Here is a 20,545-nt window from a genome sequence, read left to right as displayed (position 1 = left end):
CAACAGAATTCATGCTCCCTGCATATTGGGGAGCTCTGACTTTAACTCAGCAGGGAATATTGTAAAGAAATATCACTGCTTCCACACACTGAACAAGAGTTCTTCTTTACAGAATTCTTTCAGGGGTATTTCTTTTTTCTTAATTTAAACTTTATTAAGAAGGTTCAAGGGCATTCAGGTTTACAAATAACACAGTAAGCATGAACAAAACTGTTGTACAACAACATATTAAAACAAGAGTCAGAAAATATCTGGCATACAAAAACATAAACAGCAACATTCATCAACATGTTCCAGTCCTGGGGAACTCAACTCGTATTTTAGTAGAAAAAGATTTGGGGATAAAAAAAAACTACTAGGACAATAGGGAGGGGGTTATTGAAATTGAGGTAGGATAGTTGGAAGGGGGTACAGGGGTTAGGGGGGTGCTGGGGTGAGAACATCAGAGCAGTAGAGACGTATTGTCTGTTAGCTATATGTGAAGCAAAGGGTTACTTATGTTGGACAGATAGACAGATATGCGCTATACAGATATTGGTCAATCTTATATATTAGTTTGGAGGGCTGTCAGGTAGTCGGGCGAGTCTTGGAATAGGACCCAATAAAACCATCGCTGGTTATGTTTGTCTGCTGTGCCTTTTACAGAGGCGGTCAGGTCTTCCATTATATACATGTCATTATTCTGTTGAAACCATTGTGAAATAGTAGGGGCCCCTGTTTGACACCATAATGCAGATATACAGGCTCGTGCAGCTTCAACCAATCTGATAAGGAGGGAACCACAATATATTTCTTCAGGATTGTGATATATTGCAGCAGGAAAAAACCCGCTTTGAATGGGGTTGGGTAATCTGTGAAACGTGGAAGGAGCCTGTGCACCTTCCCCCAGAATGGAGGAATTCTCAGGCATTCCCGAAAAACATGCGGAAATGTCCCCCGGCATTTATTTTTTTAACTTAGGATTTAGCTTTTTTATCCAGAAGTTACTTATAATGCACACACCTCCTTCTGTCTGTGTGATCACTTCGCTACTCCCTGGTAGATCATTACTATATTCTGGGTCAGCTTTCTGCTTTTTTAAATGTTGTTAGTTTCATTAAACTAAAATAAACATATACTATAAACCTGTATCAGTGAACAAATCACTTTTGTCTATACGTCAAAATTCATCATTTTAGGTACTGGAAAACCTATGGTAATGATGAGAGTCAAGATAAACAATAAATGTATTTACAATACCTCATTGATTTTTGCAGTCCAGTTTTCTTGTATCCATTTCTGAAGAGCAGTGTTACTGACTGATATAACAAGATCACTATTCTTTCTTTCTTCACGTAGCATCTGATTATAAGTAATGAAATAAAAGCATTACACTGGGATGCTTCCTAGTTGGAAAGCTAGACAAAGACATTAGAAAGCAGATGGCCATGAACAGGTATGAGCAGAATGTCAAAAGATCTTAAGAGCAAGGTGGAGAGCAATAACACTGGGGAACGCATTTTTTGTTGAATTAGATCTTACACTTGTTTTTTTACTAATTTTTGGGTGGTGAATCCAGAAATGACCCCAGTTTTTTGCTATCACATCCAGTTTTTACAATACAGGGTACCCACCTTTTTTGTCAAAATACATACAATGAAAAAATAATGAAATAATAACTTGAATGTACCATTTATTTAAATTTATTTTGTTCAGACAAATGATTTATTGTTACTGACATTTTTTTTTACAGTAAAACATTTGAAAATAATCGGGTAAGTGGTTAAGGTTAAATTTATGCTTATAGCTTTTCCTGGAGTGTTCAGTATTAGGACAATCCCGCCGGATGCTCCAACAATAGTCAGCCATCATATGTACATCCCATCTACCCTGATACCGTCCTTCCATGACCTTTAAATCTTGGTGGAATCGTTCACCTTGCTCATCACCGACTGCACCAAGGTTTCCGGGAAGTTAAAAAGATGGCTATGCAGAAAATGCATCTTGATGCTCATATTGCAACCAAGCATTCTGTAGCTCTCCAAGAGTTTCTGGACAATTTCTGTGTAATTATTTGCTTGTATGTTTCCAAGAAAGTCCTTGACAATGGCTTTGAATGATAACCATGAAATGTTCCTGATGAAATGTTCATCTTTGATGAGCTGCCAAATCTGTGGACCAACAAACTCACCGGCCTTTATTCAAATGACAGGCTAGGAAATGCCAAAATGAGGTACTTTAAACAGTCTCCTTCAGTTGGCAAAGCTTTAATGAACTTCATCAGACCCAGTTTCATGTGCAGAGGCGGGAATATAATATTCCTTCTATCAACAAGTGGCTCATTTAGAATGTTTGGATCACCTGGTTTTAGGACAGATCGTGGAGGCCAATTCCTTTCCACCCAATGCCTCTCACAAGCTCTGCTGTCCCACTTGCACAGATAACAGGGATACTTGGTGTATCCGCGTTGCTGACCAAGAAGGAAGCGTACACAGATGACCCAATTGTAATGGTGATATTGCTACAACTTCAATGACTTGTCTGCATATTCTTCACAAAGAGAAACTCAATGGCCAATTGGGACTGACCCAAATATATTGCCATTGTGAAGAAGGACACACTTTAAGCTCCACTTTGAGCTATCGTTGAATAGTCGCCATTCAGTTGAGGTATAGATTGGAATTCCCAATTCCTCCATTAAACCGGGTATGTTATGGCAATACACAAAGCCATTGTCAGTTCTAAAGTACTGCAGAAATACAAAAGTACAATACCTTTGTTCATTTTTCAAAGTATGTTTTTCTCACGCAGTCTTAATGCTAGGGGTTCTGAAGCCTTCTTCATTAGTCCCAAATCACGTGCCTAATCACTCAGCTCATGCTGATCAAATCCCTTACAAACAGAGTCCTCATCATATTTTAAACTCTTTATCATTGTTGTCACCTAGTTCATCACCATAATCATGTTCTTCAAGAGAGGGTAGTGTAACGAAAACCGGCACTGGGACTTCATCTGAAAGAGCCACTGGGTGTATAGCCGATGGGAGACTAGGAAACATTGTCTTTGTTACATTTATTTTTCTTGTTATATCCTAAAGTTTTCACTATACAAAAGTAACAGTTACTGAAATTATCTCCTGGCTCTCGCCAAACCATAGGTATACCAAATGGCATCTTATCACGTGTTCCCTTTGTCCACATCTGTAAACCCTCAACACACACACACTGTTTGCACACCTTATGAGGGGCCCAAGACTTATCTTGATCACCAAGTTTAACTTTGAAGTTTGCCAAAAAGGCTTGATCTACAAATGTGCTGATGTTCGCCTTTTGACTAGGAATGGTGAAACTGCCACAGATATAACAAAATGAATTAGGGTTGTTTAGGCACTTACGACAAGAAACAGCAGAGCCAGACATGATCTCACTACGTAGACCACCACTTATATTACAAATCTGTAATATAAGTGGTGGGGAAAAAAACCTGGCGAGATAGAAGAAAACCAACTGCACTTTCAGAATCAGCATACCTATTTTATTTTGAATGATCAAATGAGGAAATACACTCATAACAGACATAGTGTGCCTGATTTATTAAAGCTCTCCAAGGCAGGAGGAGATACACTTTCATCAGTGAACCTAGGCCTCCTGCTGAAGAAGGATTAGCTTCCATGAAGTCAAAAGCCTTGCATGGCTAGAACCATCTATCTTTTTCCTTTAATTAAAGTAAGGTTGCACGCTGATTACCCATTAGAGTTTTTTTCAGTAATAAACCAGGGGGTAGGGCACTGCTGTTCGATTTCATAAACATACAGTACATTATTGATGAATTTTAACAGAAGTCTGCTTGCCTTTACAAATGTAAACATAAATCTAGGCAAACTCCTAAATAAATGAAGAAACCTTGCTAATGCACAACAAAGTGTCCAAAGTGTTCCAATTTCTTTAGAATGTAAAAACCACTGTTTTAACAATTAAGGACCTGTCTATAACTTTAACCTAATTAGAAGATATATGTATATTTGCTCTAAAGCATGATTTCCAACCCATGTATTCATGTTAATAAAATGTAGACTTTGTGCTCATTTACAACTATGGCTTCACAGAGGCAAAGGTAACTAATTATTATTTAAAGGAATACATACAAATTCTACGAAGAAAAAGCACAAGGATAGTGACTGGTGATATAGCTTGCCATGTACAGGTCTGGAAAAGGGCACACTTGCAATATATGTCACCCACACTGTTAGGGCCCAAGTACAGAATGCCTATATGTGGATATTTTATCATTACCTTTTACTACATACTCTCTATACCCTGTTCACATATTTTAAATGATGATAGATGATAGAGGATGATAGATTATTACCAGGATGTATCACTCAGGATGGATTGTTCAATACACCTGGAATCTTTTCATGATCCTGCATGCATTTTCACTGAATGATTATCCAATATGTCAATATTCAATTGTTTTAGAAAATAATTATCGAACGTATGTATGTAACTTAACAGGCAGACATTTTTCTGCAAAGGCAGCCTCCTTGTTGTTCACATGGAAGGGTTGCTATGAATTTGGTGGGAAAGTGACCCACTGAACACTATTAATAGTACAGGGAAAGTGCAATGAGTGTTCAACAGGGTTCAGAGAGCTAAATAAAGTTCTGCTGCACAGAGCTCAAACAAATAAAGCATAGGAAAACTTAGGACTGGTTTAGGCATATTGTTGTATGTGTCTCTGTATGTGGCCTAGAAATAATTATATTGTCCTTTGTATGGTCTGAAAAATTTGCTTGGGATATTGTTTAAACATGCACATGCAAACTTGTTCAAGCACAAACTTGTTCAGTTTTTATATTTGTTGCCTTAAACAAATGCAAATAAAATGTATTGCACATTTTCATAACAAAGAAATACCTGTACAATGCCATTTTTCATGACTGAACGGCACTCAAGAGGGATAATAAAATACTACATACAGTAACATTCTAGAGCAGTATTATAGAATTATAGAAGGGGTTCCCTAAAGGTAGAGAAATGCTGTTCTGGAGAATGTTTATTCATTTCCTTTAGCATTTAATGATTCAAGTGAAAATTGAGGTACAGTACATAAAAGTGTTTTTAGAAGCATGCGTGTTTAGGTAAACATTGTCATCAAAGCTAATCTTTTTAGCAAATGGCATGATATGGGCAGATAAGTGCATTTGTACTTACTGTATCTGTACAGCCATCAGTAACCATGTAGGCTAGATTCGTACAGACATCTATAGTGTCCTCTATTTGGGTTCTTGACAATGTTCGAAATACAGGGCGTTTTTCAGGTTTTTTACTTGGTGAAAGCTTTACCATTCCTTAAATGAAAAAAATACAGTTTCATATTGAAATAATGTGTCAAAACTAACTAGATTCCATTATACTGCATCAAAACCTTCAAATGTATGCTAAGCCAAAAACTTGTTCTGGTTTTGGATAGAGTGAGGGAAAGGTTAGAACTGGTTGTTTTTTAATGCTATTTAAATTAGTGCTAGTGGGACTAGTGGGCTAGTTGTAATGCGATTTACATTGCATTTCATCAGACAGGAGGTGATGAAACATTACTTCGTTCCTTTTTATTCTTTTAACCACATATTTTACCCTATTGTCCCTCATTGTACGAAATTTTTCAGTCCTTCTTTTCTACCACACTGTTCTCCTTTTTGGTTTTATGTGTAGACCTCCACTGAAGGAACTCCATATAACTAATTAAACTGTTAAAAGACCCTATGCCTTGTATCCGACCTCTATACTTTTGCATTTGTTATTTTAAAAAGATAATATAAGAGAAAGTAGGTGTTAACAAAATTAGAACAGTGATACCCCCTACAGCAAACTGTTTTATACTTGTCTTATGGCCTGCAGTAAAGCAGAGGGACCAGGCATCCTGCACGTCTGAAAGTGTGACAGATGTGAAGCTGAAGAAATTTTTCTTTTTAAATGTTAAAATATTAGCATTAATGCTGTGTATAAAAGGCTAGGGAAGAAATCAGTGCCAATAAAATCATGCTATTTCCCAAAAGCAGAGATTTATGAACTGCATACCCCCAACCTTGGGGCTGGTTTATACTTTTGGTGTAATAACTTGTGATACAGTAAATCAGTGCTATTTTTTGAATTGGCTGCCAATTGTAATGCATCCGTTAGTTGATTCACATCAGCGCATTTTGTGTCAAATGTGCATTATGTGAAAATGTGGTTCATCTGTGTGTTTTTTGCGTGCTGAATATCACATGAATTAGTAAAGTGTATTTATTTGTCATTAAAAATAATTATTCTGCATGGGGTCTGTTTTTGTTGGATTGCCCTTTGATTTGGAACACACCTAGGTAGTTAACTACAGATGTGGCTTATAAAAATACAGGTAGCCACACAAAAGGAGGTATAGAAAGGAGAACATATGAATAAGAAATTTGTAAAGCATTCCCATACCTTTTACTTTTCTTAGAATAGTTTCCTTTTTTCCCTTCAATTTCCTACAAAAAAAGACAGTGGGAATTAATACTTAAATAAAACACAGGTTTACTCTAGTTTTTTATTCAGTATCTATATAATCAACCGCAAACTCAACTGTTTAATAATAGCACCTTGTGGGATGCCCACTCTCGCCACTGCTGTTTAATCTGGCTTTAGACCGACCCATTGCTGAGACTTCGTGAATGTTCTCCAGACTTTGTGGGTATACTAATTTATACAGTAATAGGTACCAGGAGGGTAAAAATATTGGCATTTCCAGACGATTTACTACTTTATATTACTAACCCAAGAACTAGCCTCCCCGTTATCCTGAATCTTTTCACCCTGTACAGCTCGGTCTCTGGATACTCTATTAATTTGGATAAATCCAAAGCCCTGTATCTAACAAATTGTGTTAGACCTGTTTATGGTTCTGTATATCCAGTGGTCTGGTGCAAGGAGAAACTCCAATACCTAGGAGTTCAAATCACCAAAAAAACGTCTAAAAAGTACAATGCCAATGTTAAACCGTTGTGGCGGGTTGTTAAGATCCAACTACACAAATGGTCCTCATTTACGCTTTCCTAACTGGGCAGAGTGAGCTTGATTAAGATGATTTTGTTCCCGAAGCTTTTGTACACTATTCAAATGTTACCAATCCTGCTTCGCCAACCAGATCTCAAAAAATGTATAGATTATTCCCCTTTTTTTTGTTAGGGGAACCAAGAGAGCACGGGTAAGCATGTAAATTATGAACCAATCTGTTAAGAATGGAGGGCTAAATTTTTCCCATGTAGAATTGTATAATTGGGCTTCTCTCAAGAGGTATCTTAGGGATTGGCTACATGTTACAAATGATTATGATGACATGTTTTTGGAGCAGCAAATTTTCCCGAAATGCGCCCTAAAATATATGCTACATCTGCACAGGGAGCTGCTCCCAGCTGAGATGATAACAAACCCACTTTTATACTCAGGTTGGTAAGCGTGGCACCAGATAAGGGATTTTTCCAACTAAATAGTCACTCTACCCTTCACCTTCCGATGTGCATAACCCAGATCTACCATAAACAGAAGTTTATTTGGTCTACAAACCAACACTTTATTATGAGGAGAGGAGTACAGGTTTAAGTAGATGGCATGTGTTTCTCCCAACTAGGTCCCCAACAGAAATTCTGTCTGACTACCATAGAGCCTGGAGGACGATTCCCTCCTCCATGTAGAGAGAAATGATGTTCAAATTTTTTCATGATGCCCATGTTTCTCCAAACGGCTTGAAATGTGGTGCAGTTGATGCAGATTTATTCCACATGTTCCAGGGCTATCCCCTAGATTTTGGAGGCAGGTGGTGCGGTTTGCACTGAATCACCTGGTAACATATCTCCGGCTTACTCCTATCTAGGCTCTGTTTGGAGAATTGTCTTATCAGGTCCGGGTAGCCAGAGGATGCAGCAGACTCCTTGCAATTATATCAATGGTGGCCAAGAAGGCGATTTTACATAAATGTATAAGTGCAGACCCCCCTACTTTGCATTTACTTTTAGTAAAGCTTAGACACGTCTTCAAAATGGACTGGATAGAAGCCTCAATTCACAAAGATTTAAGGACAACATTTTTTTGAGCTATGGGAGTCATATATAAATATGCTACCACTGGCTAATAAACGGTGTATAATATCCATGTTTGAGCAGACTTCCTGGTAGGTCACCAAGCTATTGGATAATGATCCACCTGTAGTCTTGTAATGCATTTTCTAATGTATCCTCTATTTTAAGACTTTGTTTACGCGAATGTAATTGCATTGATAATTGTTTAAGTAATGTTAAGTTAATGTCTGTGTCTCAGTATTGTTAATTTGTTAGTATATGGTATGTTGATTCACCTGTGTTGATATTTTCTGTTATGTTGTAATTGATGGTTTATTAATTTCTCTGTTATTCGTTTGAAAAACAAATAAAAAAAACAGGTTTACTAGATCTTGTTTATTGAAATTTATAAGATAATTAGGTAAGCAAATTCATTAAATGGTCCAAGGTCAAAAGCAATACTGAAAATCAATCATTGTTTGCTTCTACCAGTAGAACTTGAAAGTGAAATCAAACAGACTTGCTCCACCCTTTACAAGTAACAATGAAATATCAACAAATAAAAGCAATGATGTGTACAATGGAGCTCAGCACCTGCACCCTTGTAGACTGGGCCTGCAAATCATCCAAAACACTATCTGCATGGAGTTTGCATGTTCTCCCAGTGTTTGTGAGGGTTTCCTCTGGGTATGCCGGTTTCCTCCGACATTATAAAAAACATGCAGTAAGGTTAATTGACTTCCCCCAAAATTGACCTTAGACTGTGTTACAGAAATAGGACTATGGTAAGGACATTAGATTGTGACCCCCTATGAGGGCCAGATATTGACAAGACTTTGGACTTTGTACAGCGCTGTGTAATATGTCGGTGCTATATAAATATAAGAAAATACTAATATTCCATTCATCCTACCTGGATGTAATGCTGTCACTTGCATGCAAGTCTGTGTAACTGTCCTCTGAGTTGTGAGCTACAGGTTGAGGCACGTCTGTCACAGGGCACTCATCAGGCTTTATATTTGTATTGCAGGATTCAAACCTATACTTCTCAAGCAACTCCTCATTGCCCAGAGTCTTTACTATTGACTGATTAATAAATGTAGAATCTGCCAAGTCATTGATAGACGGTCTTAGAACTGTAAATACATAAGATAATATATTTTGAGTTGTCTTAAAGCCTATGTCACACCAAAAAATCTTATGAATAGATGCACATTTCCCATCTTTTATATCATTAAACACACTGTAAGTACAATAGAATAGCTGTTGATGTGCCAGAAATATAGTGCGCTCCTAGCTTGCAGTTTGACATGACAACACCTTGTATGTTTGGCTGTAAAGCTAACCTACTAAGCACATGTTGTCAGTACTGGCTATTGCATTACTGATGTAATAAAAGAACATAGTCTCCTACTCATCCACCTTCTCCCACCCCCATCTCCATAGCAAGTACATTGATTAAGTACTTTTGATGGTATATTTAGCAGAACAAAAGAGAGCAAACAAAAAAATCACTTTTAGGGATTAGATATACTGTCTACAAATCACCAATAAAACTACTTTTTAGTAAAATCAGCAGAGAAGGAAAACAAACACATGTGCTTGTGGGTATTATAATCCAAATGTATTCTGTTTAATCAATCTAACTGTGTAGCTAATTGGGAGTTAGCTGCTATGTATTTTTTTAACTGCTGAAAAAGACAGGGATGCAGTGTATACAATGGGCTTGATTTTTTAAAGCTTGCTAGGACTGGAGAAGATAGTACTATCATCGGTGAATCAACAAACTTGAAATGGTTCTGGTCCAGATTGAAAAAAATTGCTAACTAATGGCAAATAATGTTTAAGAAATTTATTCCAGGTTTGCTGGATCACCCAAGTTCACCCATGACAGTCTATCTTGATCAATCAGCCCAAATGTACAGGACATTCCTTGTGCTTCCATAATTGCAAAAGGTGAGGTTTTCAATTTTTTTTCTATATTTTAAAATCATAGGGAACCACGGACTAAAATCCAAAGGAAATACCCATTATTATTAATTTACAAAACAGCTTTTGTTTAGAAAACTATATACATTTTTTACAAACTTTTTCCTTTAAGATCTGTGACTAGAACTGCTACAACCAATATCAGGTACCGCTAATACCAGTTGGCTATTTATTTGAAATACGCAGAAAACACCAATAAAATGGGTATACCAAAATTGGACGGGAACATTCAAAATGCAAGTTGGACAGAACAGAACCAGGCACTAGACAGGGGGATGTAGCTGCTAAAATCTCCAAAATGTCACAAGCAGGGATGAATCAGTCCAACAGACCCCCTCTATAACTGATGTATGTAAATACATTATTATCAATTAGATAATTAATTCTAAAAATAACATATATTGATCCAAGATGACTAAACAATTCTTACCATTTATTGAAACAATCTCATTTAAAAACACAACAATGTGGTTGGAATTTCTTAGAGAATCAGGTAACCAGTATAACAAAAGCTGTTTGGTTTGTTTTCTAAGAAAATCGGCTTCTTCTTGTGGTGTGTTATATCTGCAACAAGAATATAATATTTTACTTCAATAAATATAAATATAGTAGGTTTCATTACAGCATGCAATTATAACTCATATAAATGAAATGATTACTCAATGTTTTTATTCATTGTAACTATCTAAGATGGGGTTTCCTTATGTAGCCACTTACAGTTCCAGTGAAATATGAGCACAGAGACTGTAGACCAATGGCTGCAAATGGCAGACTTATCAGAGACTGAACATGTGGAAGGTCAGCTGGCTTCACCTCCAGTAGCCTTGCAAGCCAGGTCTAAATCAGATGCAATCAAACAGCATAGCTTGTACTTATGTGTGTTGCAAAAGATTATATTGAATGAAGGTTGATGATAATGTAGTGTAGAACTGTGTTTCAGAATATAACGTCCGAATAAAAGCAAAAAGGACAATAGAGAGAAATAAAACGGTGCAGAGGATGAAGTCAGGAAAATGACTGGCACCTGACAATAAAGAGGGTATGATGCAGAAGAAAGGGGAAAGAAATGCAGGGGAAAGAAAATGCAGGGTGCAGAGGGGATGAGAAGGGAGAAAACACACGGGCTAGAGAATTGGGTAGGGGTTCTGCCAGAGCTGCCAATTAAAACAAGCATCCTTTAGGGGATGGGGCTTGGAGGGTTTGAATCGCTGGACAGCAGGACCACCTCTTTGTGTGGGACAGTGGCCTGACTCTCTAAAGTGCTGCCAGTATTTTAGCATTTTCTAAAGCACATAGCAATACAAAAAAGGAAAAGAGCCCCATATATCTTTTTTCTTTAACTGTATATGCATTCTGACTGCATTACTGTTACAACTAGTGGGGGTTCAACTGCACTTTAAGATTGTTTATAGTAAAAAACTTTTTTCCATATATATATATATATATATATATATATATATATATATATATATAGTATGGAGAATATGGTGGAATAAATAGTTACCCTGAAAATGAATTCTTCTATTGTCTTCTGATGCATATGAGTGAAAATCTAAGGGCTTCTCACCATAGGTTTGCAGAGTGTTTTGTTTTGTGGTGCATGTTGCTATGTGTTGTAGTTGACAGGCCATGCATTTGAATCAGCAGCCTAACAGTACATCACACAAACATATAGCTCATGCTGTTCAAAATAGCATTTACTTTAATTTACAAAGATTTCCTATAACTTTAGGACAGAACTGGAGTGCAGTTTCTGTAATGGTGAAAAAAAAAATAGATTTTAACTCCAAAGTGTTGGCTTTGGATATACTAAAGTGTTAATAACAATTTAGGGCTACAAACTTTTAATGGGCAGAAAGGAAAGGAAGTGTTGAGCTATGTACATGTGCTAGATCAGCGGTGCCCAACCTTTTTTCATCTGGGGGCCGCTATTGACATTGAGATAAAACCCGCAGGCCACAATGCAAACAAACATTACAGATGTTTACAACTAGAATAGTTAATAATAAATTGAAATGCTTCCGTAACATAAATGCACCAAATAAAAGAAATGACAGAGATCGAGAATTTCTGCACTCACCATTTTGATGCTCATTTTTTATTGCAACATTTTAATGAAAGATACAATACTAAATCTATCATACAGTGCTGGCCAGTCATATATTGCTCCCCCTGTTTACCATTCCTGTAACCAAAGACCAGAAACATCATACAATGCCTCCTGCAAGTTATAGGGGGCTGCCAAGCCCAAAATCTCTGCTACAGTTATTTCCAGAAAAATGTAATTCATGTGACATAGCAAAGAGGAACATTTTCTTACTACTACATCTTTCCGTTCCTGAGAAATTAGGGTTAACAGAAGGTAAGTGGCCAGATATGTGTGCCAGGGTAGCACAATATGACAGGTAAAATTTTTTGTATCTTGTGATGGCCCCGTACTGATGAAGTTTTAGGGGAAGTTAGCCACAAGGGTCCTCCAGTTTTCTTACAAAGAAATGAGGGGTTCATAGAGAGTAAGGGGATAGCTACGTGTGACACGGTATCATGATATGATTGCTAAAAAGTTTTATTGGGGCTGCAGAAGGGTTTTCCTACTGGCTCCCACATTTCCAGTTGCCAAAAATCGCTTTATTCCAGAGAAATTGGGGTTCAGACAAGATAAGTGGCCAGCTACGTGTAACAGGCACCCCACCTGCTGCTCAGTCCCTCGCATCACAGTGTCTGCAGATCTACAGTGAGCAGAACTGAACGTCTCCCCCTAGCCAGGGTTCCATGGCACGGGGAAAGGGTAACCGCAGTCTTAAAGTTTTGTGAACGAGCAAGTATATATTTTGGGCCCCAGAGCGAATTGAGCGAATTGACAGTACCCTAATGCTCATTGCCATGGAAGTGGCCCCCAGGGGTCCCTAACATGCAAACTTATTTTGGGGACCATGGTATTGAAATAGCCATAAACCCATGTGAAAATATCCAATTGTTTTAAGATTTCATGCTTGTGACCCCGTATCCAACTTGTAATGTTTAGGGGGCTTAAATTTGGTTTAGTAACAGATCTCAGGGTCCCCTTTATTCCCTGAAAAGTTCACAACCCCATGACAGTGTAGGAGATATGTAGGTTTATACATGGGGAAACAGCTCCCATGCTGCTGTGTGGATTATCTCACAGTACAAGGTGGGCAGGGAGCAGCCACAGCCGATTGCCTGGCTTATTGACTCGCCCAGTCTCTCCCATTCCTGGTAGCACAATCTCATTGAGGAACATAGGAGATGTGTGCGCCTCATCCCCTGCAAGATAATGAGCAGAGAGGGAATGAGCAGAGGGACAGATTTGGCAGCTCCGCGGGCCAGATGTGGCCCATGGACCATAGGTTGGGCACCCTTGTGCTACATCATTATCACCCGGGACAAATGGTTGTATTTATGTTAGATGAAAATCTAGCATGTGTACAGCGGATCTCTGATGCCATTCATATGGAAGAGGGTGCAGTGAGACTCCTCCCCTCTCGGCTTGTTCATTCTCCAGTCACTGGAAAAGAGAGACATCTAATTCCCTTACAAGCCCTTCATGAAACCCAGTGCTGAGCAATGATGTGCTTTACCCTTTAATTACTTATCAATAACTAAAATTATAGCTGCGATTCATTTACATAGAACAGTACTGGAAGACAACAATTCAATTTAATGTAGTACATGTTTACACAGAATACATTTCCTACCTGTACACTTACCTGTATGTCACTCGTTTTTTCCTGAAATTCTTTAAATGAGTAATCAAGGCATTAACAATAGCAATAAGGATTTCATATTCTTCCAAGGGCCTGACTTTAGCTTTAATATTATAGAAGATTCCATATATTGCAGCATTGATCTCCTTAAACAGAGGCTGCTCCTTCATCTCCTCAGGTGGGCAGTGCCAATTTGAAAAATACAGCTTGTAAATAGCCCCAGATACTGTAAGAAGACATAAAAATAAATGCTGAGCATAAGGGAAAAAAGAAGATGGGTATACAGTATTTGGAGGAGAGGGGAGAAAAAAAAAAGCAAGATGCAGAAGGTGAAATGGGAACTAACCACAAGGTGGATATGTTTCTCTTTAGGTCTTGAGAAGTCTTGACCATAGCATGAACACATCCTAAATGCTTGAATATGCAAAAATGCAAACATTTATGACAGTTGTACTTTACAATTTCATGTATATTACATGTTTTTTTTAAGGTACAGCTTAATCTAGTAAATAAAATATCTAGTAAATCTAGTAAATAATAAAATGATTGACAACAGGGCCAAGTTTCTGCACAACCACTTCAGGCCATCTAGGGCAGTGATTTTCAACCACTGTTCCGTGGCACACTAGTGTGCCGTGAGAGATCTTCAGGTGTACCGTGGAAAATTATCCAATTATCATTGTCGAGTGTCTGTGCTGTAGTGACTGGCAGAGTAATGTAATACTCTTCCATGTCAGTGGGTGGCAGTAGGTAGCTCAAGCGCCTTGTTTATTTTTAGAGGCGAGAATTAGCTACAAAGTGTAATTTTGTAACATTTTTGATTTGTGGTGTGCCGCAGGATTTTTTTAATGTAAAAAATGTGCCGTGGCTCAAAAAAGGTTGAAAAACACTGATCTAGGGTAGCATGCTGTCAGGGGGAGCACATATCCATAAAGGAGTGACAATTGCTGATTTGTTTTAAAAGTATTGGCGTTGGGCTTTTCGTTGTTGGATATACAACACAAACTACACAAATTACTTGGGGAACCACAACAAACGTGCATATTCAATGTTTGTATGTTATTAAGCCCGCCACTGCCATCGATGCTTGGAGTAATAATTTTAGCCACTATTGAGGAAATATTATGGCTTCCAATAATTTGAGCTGGTATGGCTGCCATTGGCATCAAAGTGGAGAGTTTTAATGGCTGTCACTGACACCAATGTGCTGTTTTTTTATAGGTTTCGTTAAAAACTTTTCAATTTAAAATTGTAAAAAAGAAAAACAGTGTATTTAGAAACTCAACATGTGGATGAATTTAAACATATAGCTACTTCGAAGTGATTGTCTACTGAGTTTTTCCACCTGCTGTTCTTCCCCTTAAAATATACTAGCAGCAAATATTTTATAATTTCTCTTTATAGGTCAGCCCTCTTTTCTAGATACTTTACCTCCCTCCAGGGCTTGTTGCAATGATGCATTGATAGGGAAGTCTACAGTATCTTCAGGTACCTTAAAAAAAGGGTAAAGATGACAAATTGGTGCACTAAAATGATTAGTAATAACAAGGATAATTATGGGTTTGGACTTCCTGTCATTAAAGTCCACCTAATGGAGACAACCAGTAAAATAAATCTAATAAAGCTTCCTGTGATGGGGACTGCCAGCAAAGAGTAGGTTCCTGTTCCTTGTGAAGATTCCTGTTATGACGGAGCAACCTTGCACTACTGCAACTGAATGCAAAGTAGCCTTTTCCATCATATAGGCTGTGCTTGCTTGCATTACAGATGAGAAGATGTTGCAAGGGATGCAGCTACACGCATTGTCACTGCTAATTTACAAGTCCGCAGCTTGACAGCAGATGACTACCACAACATTGATATAACAAATATCTGATTTCACAGCAATGGTCATTTAATAGCAGCAACTCAACCATTTTAGTCCAAACCGTATTTTCTCAACCTTCTCACTCCTGAGGAACCCTTAAAATAATTTTCAGGTGTCAGTGAACCCCTGCTATAATAAGTCAATGGGAAAATGCTATTTTCATTGGTTCCCAGTGGGAAGAATAACCCCCCCCCATACAACCTTTACAGATAGCTCAAAAGGTCCTTGGTTTCGTGTAGCTGGCTCTGCCAAGTGGTGTCAGGCCCATAAATATTTATGGGAGGTCAGTCGGTTCCCCTGGCAACTTCTGGAGGAACCCTGGTTGAAAATGACTGTTTTAAGTTATCTTACTAAACAGTAGAAATGTTGATTGTACACAAAAATCCAGCAATTTTTTATTTATCAATGGAGCCCATAACAACCACAACATTTTAAGATCCAACTGCACAGGAACAGGAAGTCAGGTGCAATCTCGAACATAGACGCAGACAGCATAAGAAACTTTACAGATGTGTTTCCCCTGTCCTACACTATCCAAAACAAAAAAACATTTGATGGAGTTAATCTTAAAATATTTTACATAACTGAAAATCCCCCCAAAAAAACATTGAAACAAAATATTTTACTTAACATATTTTCTACCTAATAAAAAAAAAATGTTAATGCATCCCTTTAAACCTTGTCTAAGGCAAACCTGTACTTTAGTGGTCTTCTTCTTTAAAATTATTCTTTAAAGTGGGTCTACCTCAGAGAGACGATGTAAGCTGCCATTTCTCAATTCAGACTAATAAATGCTAATTCCCTGTGTGCAGATCTTTTGCTTTCAGTAGATTCCATCACACATTTGAAAAAAAGTGATGCAGATAACTGTGTGACTGAGCTGTATACCTATTACTCACTCAGATATTAAAGGTAGAGGATCAGAACACCAACCAGGTATGCTGATTTTTTTTTTGAACCAGGTCAGCTATGGTGGCTTTCATTATCTCTCAGTGACGGGTCCACTTCATGTCAGGTCTTTCTGCAGTGTATACTGCTTTGCTGTATACTTCCAAGGTATAGAGGAGCATGAAACTTGCTTGGTAACTGGCAACCTGCTTCAAATAGGGAGGCAGTCTGTTCCCAGCAGCTGAATGGAACCATAGGAGTGCAAACATAATTACTACTTTAGTTAGGTCATCCCCTAAATTTACTAACACCTGTCATGCATAAAATTAAATAAGGCTCCTTCTCCTTACAGAGAAAACCTGCTTGACCAGCTGCAGCAGAAACATATTGGGGTTATAGATGAACTCTGTATACTGAGCAAACAGAGAGGCACTGGTAACAATACTAATTTGTAGCTACATTTAAAAAGTGAGAAACAATTCTCCAAAAGAAAAGGATCAGACCACCTCAACGTGATAATTTAGGTACTGATAGTGCGTGGTGGGCTGTGTACACAAAGTCCCAGCTAAAATTCCCCACATTGGCTTCCATCTGTGTTCCCTAACATCGTGCACCATTATCTAAATCCATGAACCTCCAGGGCGTTAACCCCGAGTGTGGCTCGGGGTAAAAAAAAACAAAAAAACAGCTGATAGCGGTAACCCTGAGCCACACTCGGGGTAGCTAAAAAAAATAATAAACAAAGACTTACCTGGTCCCAGCGGCATCCTCCATTGTCTTGCCCATCTGATAACTTCCTCTGGCCACATTCTCTTCCTTCGAGCTGTCCCCCCGCCAGCGTGCTGACGTTCCTCGGGGGTTCCTGGTGACGTTGGTGCGTGCGGCCGTCACTAGGGGCGCGGCAGGAATTTCAAATTATTTTGTATTGCATTTAATAAAAAATAACTGTACTGAATGCAATACACTGGATTTCTTTGTCTAAAAGTGGTACATTGTCTTTCATGAAAATGTATTTTACAGTATAATATAATGGTATGAGTATATTAAAGTTTGAAACACAAAATCATGTTAAATTTATTAATAAATGTATTTTTTTAATTATTTATTTTGACATGGATTTGTGTTTCAAACTTTATTATACTCATACTATTATATATTACATTTTCATGAAAGACAATGTACCGCTTTTAGACATAAATCCAGACCAAAATGAACAGCCCAGGAGGTTAAGGAGGGAAGTGCTACTTCAGAAATGGAAAATGTCAGCACATTGCAAAACTATCTGAAATACCAGTTTTGCTCGGGCCGATCAACAGGTTGGTTTGCTAAATTAGCAAGATTACAAGTACTAGTTACCTTGTAAACAGCTCAGCTATTGCCAGTGTTTATTACAGTTTCACATACCGTCTCATCCCTGGTACTTGTTTGAGCTTGCACAAAAGTTTCTTCATATGTGAGTTTCTTAGGCTGTTTTTGCTCAGAATCCATTAGGCTGTCAATCATGGATTTCATCCAAACACACACAGAGTTAATGTAGCGTACAGGATAACTGAAGATTTGAAGTAGGGAGCGTTTAATCCCATTATAAGGAGGCATGATCAAGTAATTGCCAGCTGCACACTTTCCAAACACTTGTCGCTTTCGATATGCATATAACAGCGTTGTGTCATTTACCAGTAGATGGCGCCAACAAACAGTAAAATGGGTTCAAGACTTCCTCTGCTCCAATAAAAAAATGTTTTTTCTGTTACTTTCTTTTCTTGTCTGATGAAACCATTCACACCAGGAACAAATAGCAGAGATAATATATTTCTAATGAAGTCCCGATTAGCAGGCAAACGTGAGTGTTCGTATGCTTACCCAATCTATTCAAAACTGTAAAAACAACTTTTTGGTTGGACCCATAATAATCCAGCGCTGTCTAACCCCAGGCTTGTGGGCCACAAACTGGCCAGGATTTTCATATAATCAAAGCATGGTCTGGCCTTTTGTAATTCTATACATTCACTGCTGTTTTTTTAAAGTAAAAAAATTAATATACAAAAATGCGTGCAGATCCTGGTCCTTAAGCATTGGATTTGGATTGTCTTGCTTTTGGATGTAAGGAGGTAATTAATTCTCCATTTTTTATTGTTATTGTGTGCAAATCATGCACTCTTTTTAAAGCAATATAAATTACCTTGTTGGCACAGACTTATAAAACTCTTGAGATGAACTACAAACCTCTTGAGATGAACTACAAATGTAAATCAGCCTATGTTAAACGGAAGCAGTGAGATTTTGAGATTTATTATATAGTTACATCTTGATGTACTGCCTGGCTAATAAAATTCCCCATGCCTGTGGGCTGTGTTATGATCTGCATTTGCTTCAGTTGGTCAGTTCTAGGTTCAACAATGCTATGTGCCCATAAAAGGGTTAGCCGACTACCTAAATATACTGAATGACAAGGTTTTACCATCCATGGATTTTTTTCTTCCCTGATAGCACTGGTATATTCCAAGATGACAATGCCAGGATATATTAGACTCAATCATTTTCACGTATAGATAGACCAAGACAGAATCCACACCTGAACCCAATTAGAATCTTTGGGATGCTTTGGAGAAGACATTTGTTAGACTTTTCCATCAATACAAAATCTCGACCAAAACGATATACAAATCTGGATGGAAATAATTGTTGTGATATTGCATAAGATTATCAAAATGATATCATGGCGAATGCCTGCCATATTCAACCTAAAGGCAGTCCAATTAAATATTGGAGTGACTTGTGTTTGGACAGCCAATGTATATTACTTTTCTACTAATAAGTTCATGCACACAGAATCGATATCCAATGTCGAAGAGTAGATTTACTATGGCAGTAGAGCACTTTAACCTTCCTGGCGGTCCAATTGTTCAAGTATTTTTATGTCAAAAGTGGTTTTGCACGGAAATTTGTTGTTTATTATTTTAGGCCTGTAATTCTTAGGAATAATAATGATAAAGTTTGAAACACAAATCATAAATTTTATTATAATAAATAAATATAAAATTTTTTATAAATAAAATAAACTTTATTAAAAAATTTAAAATTTTAAAAAAATTTAAATTTGTTCTAACAAGGGTACTTAATAGAATAAACTTTTGGATTTAATATTTGGATTTATTTTTTATATTTTTAACACTCTATCACTGTATCATCGTTTTACAATGTAATCTGCTTTTAAATTTCCCGCCTCAGCGTACTGACACTTTACGCATTACATCGATCAAGCCGAGGATGTGATTTAGAAGCCGGCCTGGGTTCGCTAGAGGATGCCGCTGGATCGTGGGGAGCAGGTAGGATTTTTTTATGCTACCCCAAATGTGGCTATATATATATATATATATATATATATATATATATATATATTTGATATAATAAAATTCACCCTGAGCCACACTCAGAAATACCGCCGGGGGGGTAGCTTACAGTACACCTCATTCACTAACTTCCAAAGTGCAAATTGTGAAACTGCCAAGAATACAGTACTCTACAATCATCTGAAATCCAGTCCATGAAATCAAAATGATGACATTCTGCAGGTGACAACACTTGTTGCTTCAATGTCTCATATTTAGCAGCGGTGTCACCTTTGAGTTGGCAGTATGTCAGCCAATTGGGTGCATTACATGTGCAAAGCAGACAGCCCAGTGGTAAACTGAAGGAGAGCACATGGCAGGCTGATAATGCTGCTGCTAATTGTAAGGCAGTGGCCTGTATAGTTTTTAAATATGTACATTTTGGTCAGGCGTGGTTCCAAAAAGCAGTATGTTTGGCTGCAGTTGATTTTTCTCCTCTGGAGCAAAAACCGCAGCTCCAACCACGTGAAAATGTGTAACCTGTGGTGTGGTTTGCCACTCCTGGGTACATAGCAAACGCTTAGTATGCGTCCTGAAGTTTGGCTGCGCAGCCATGTGTTTTTCTACCACAAGTGAAAGGTGCCTTATTCATACATAAGGTACATATATTGTTTATTGTATAAAATTCTGTGGA

General features: G+C 37.8%; 1 protein-coding gene across 3 annotated transcripts in view; it reads right to left on the bottom strand.

Moving 5' to 3' along the window:
- The window catches only part of LOC140343693 (uncharacterized), a 30,632-nt gene extending 12,467 nt beyond the window's left edge, over positions 1 to 18,165 (bottom strand). The window contains exons 1-8 of one of the 3 annotated variants that reach the window (XM_072430527.1): positions 17,927 to 18,165; positions 15,199 to 15,259; positions 13,771 to 13,993; positions 10,473 to 10,606; positions 8,967 to 9,189; positions 6,444 to 6,487; positions 5,193 to 5,329; positions 1,240 to 1,341 (exon numbers count right to left, since the gene is read on the bottom strand). In XM_072430527.1, the coding sequence (XP_072286628.1) occupies positions 1,240 to 1,341; positions 5,193 to 5,329; positions 6,444 to 6,487; positions 8,967 to 9,189; positions 10,473 to 10,606; positions 13,771 to 13,993; positions 15,199 to 15,259; positions 17,927 to 18,118 (1,116 nt within the window). In that variant the 5' untranslated portion in view covers positions 18,119 to 18,165. Of the gene's footprint in view, positions 1 to 1,239; positions 1,342 to 5,192; positions 5,330 to 6,443; positions 6,488 to 8,966; positions 9,190 to 10,472; positions 10,607 to 13,770; positions 13,994 to 15,198; positions 15,260 to 16,533; positions 17,187 to 17,926 lie in introns of those variants that run through there. The other 2 variants (XM_072430528.1, XM_072430529.1) reach the window with 2 other exon arrangements.
- Between the last annotated feature and the right edge of the window lie 2,380 nt (positions 18,166 to 20,545).

The sequence above is a fragment of the Pyxicephalus adspersus genome, chromosome Z (assembly GCF_032062135.1).
Source record: "Pyxicephalus adspersus chromosome Z, UCB_Pads_2.0, whole genome shotgun sequence".
NCBI classification, from domain to species: Eukaryota; Metazoa; Chordata; class Amphibia; order Anura; family Pyxicephalidae; genus Pyxicephalus; species Pyxicephalus adspersus.
Note: the sequence above shows the minus strand (reverse complement) of the source record. Positions and strands in the feature narration are given on the sequence as shown.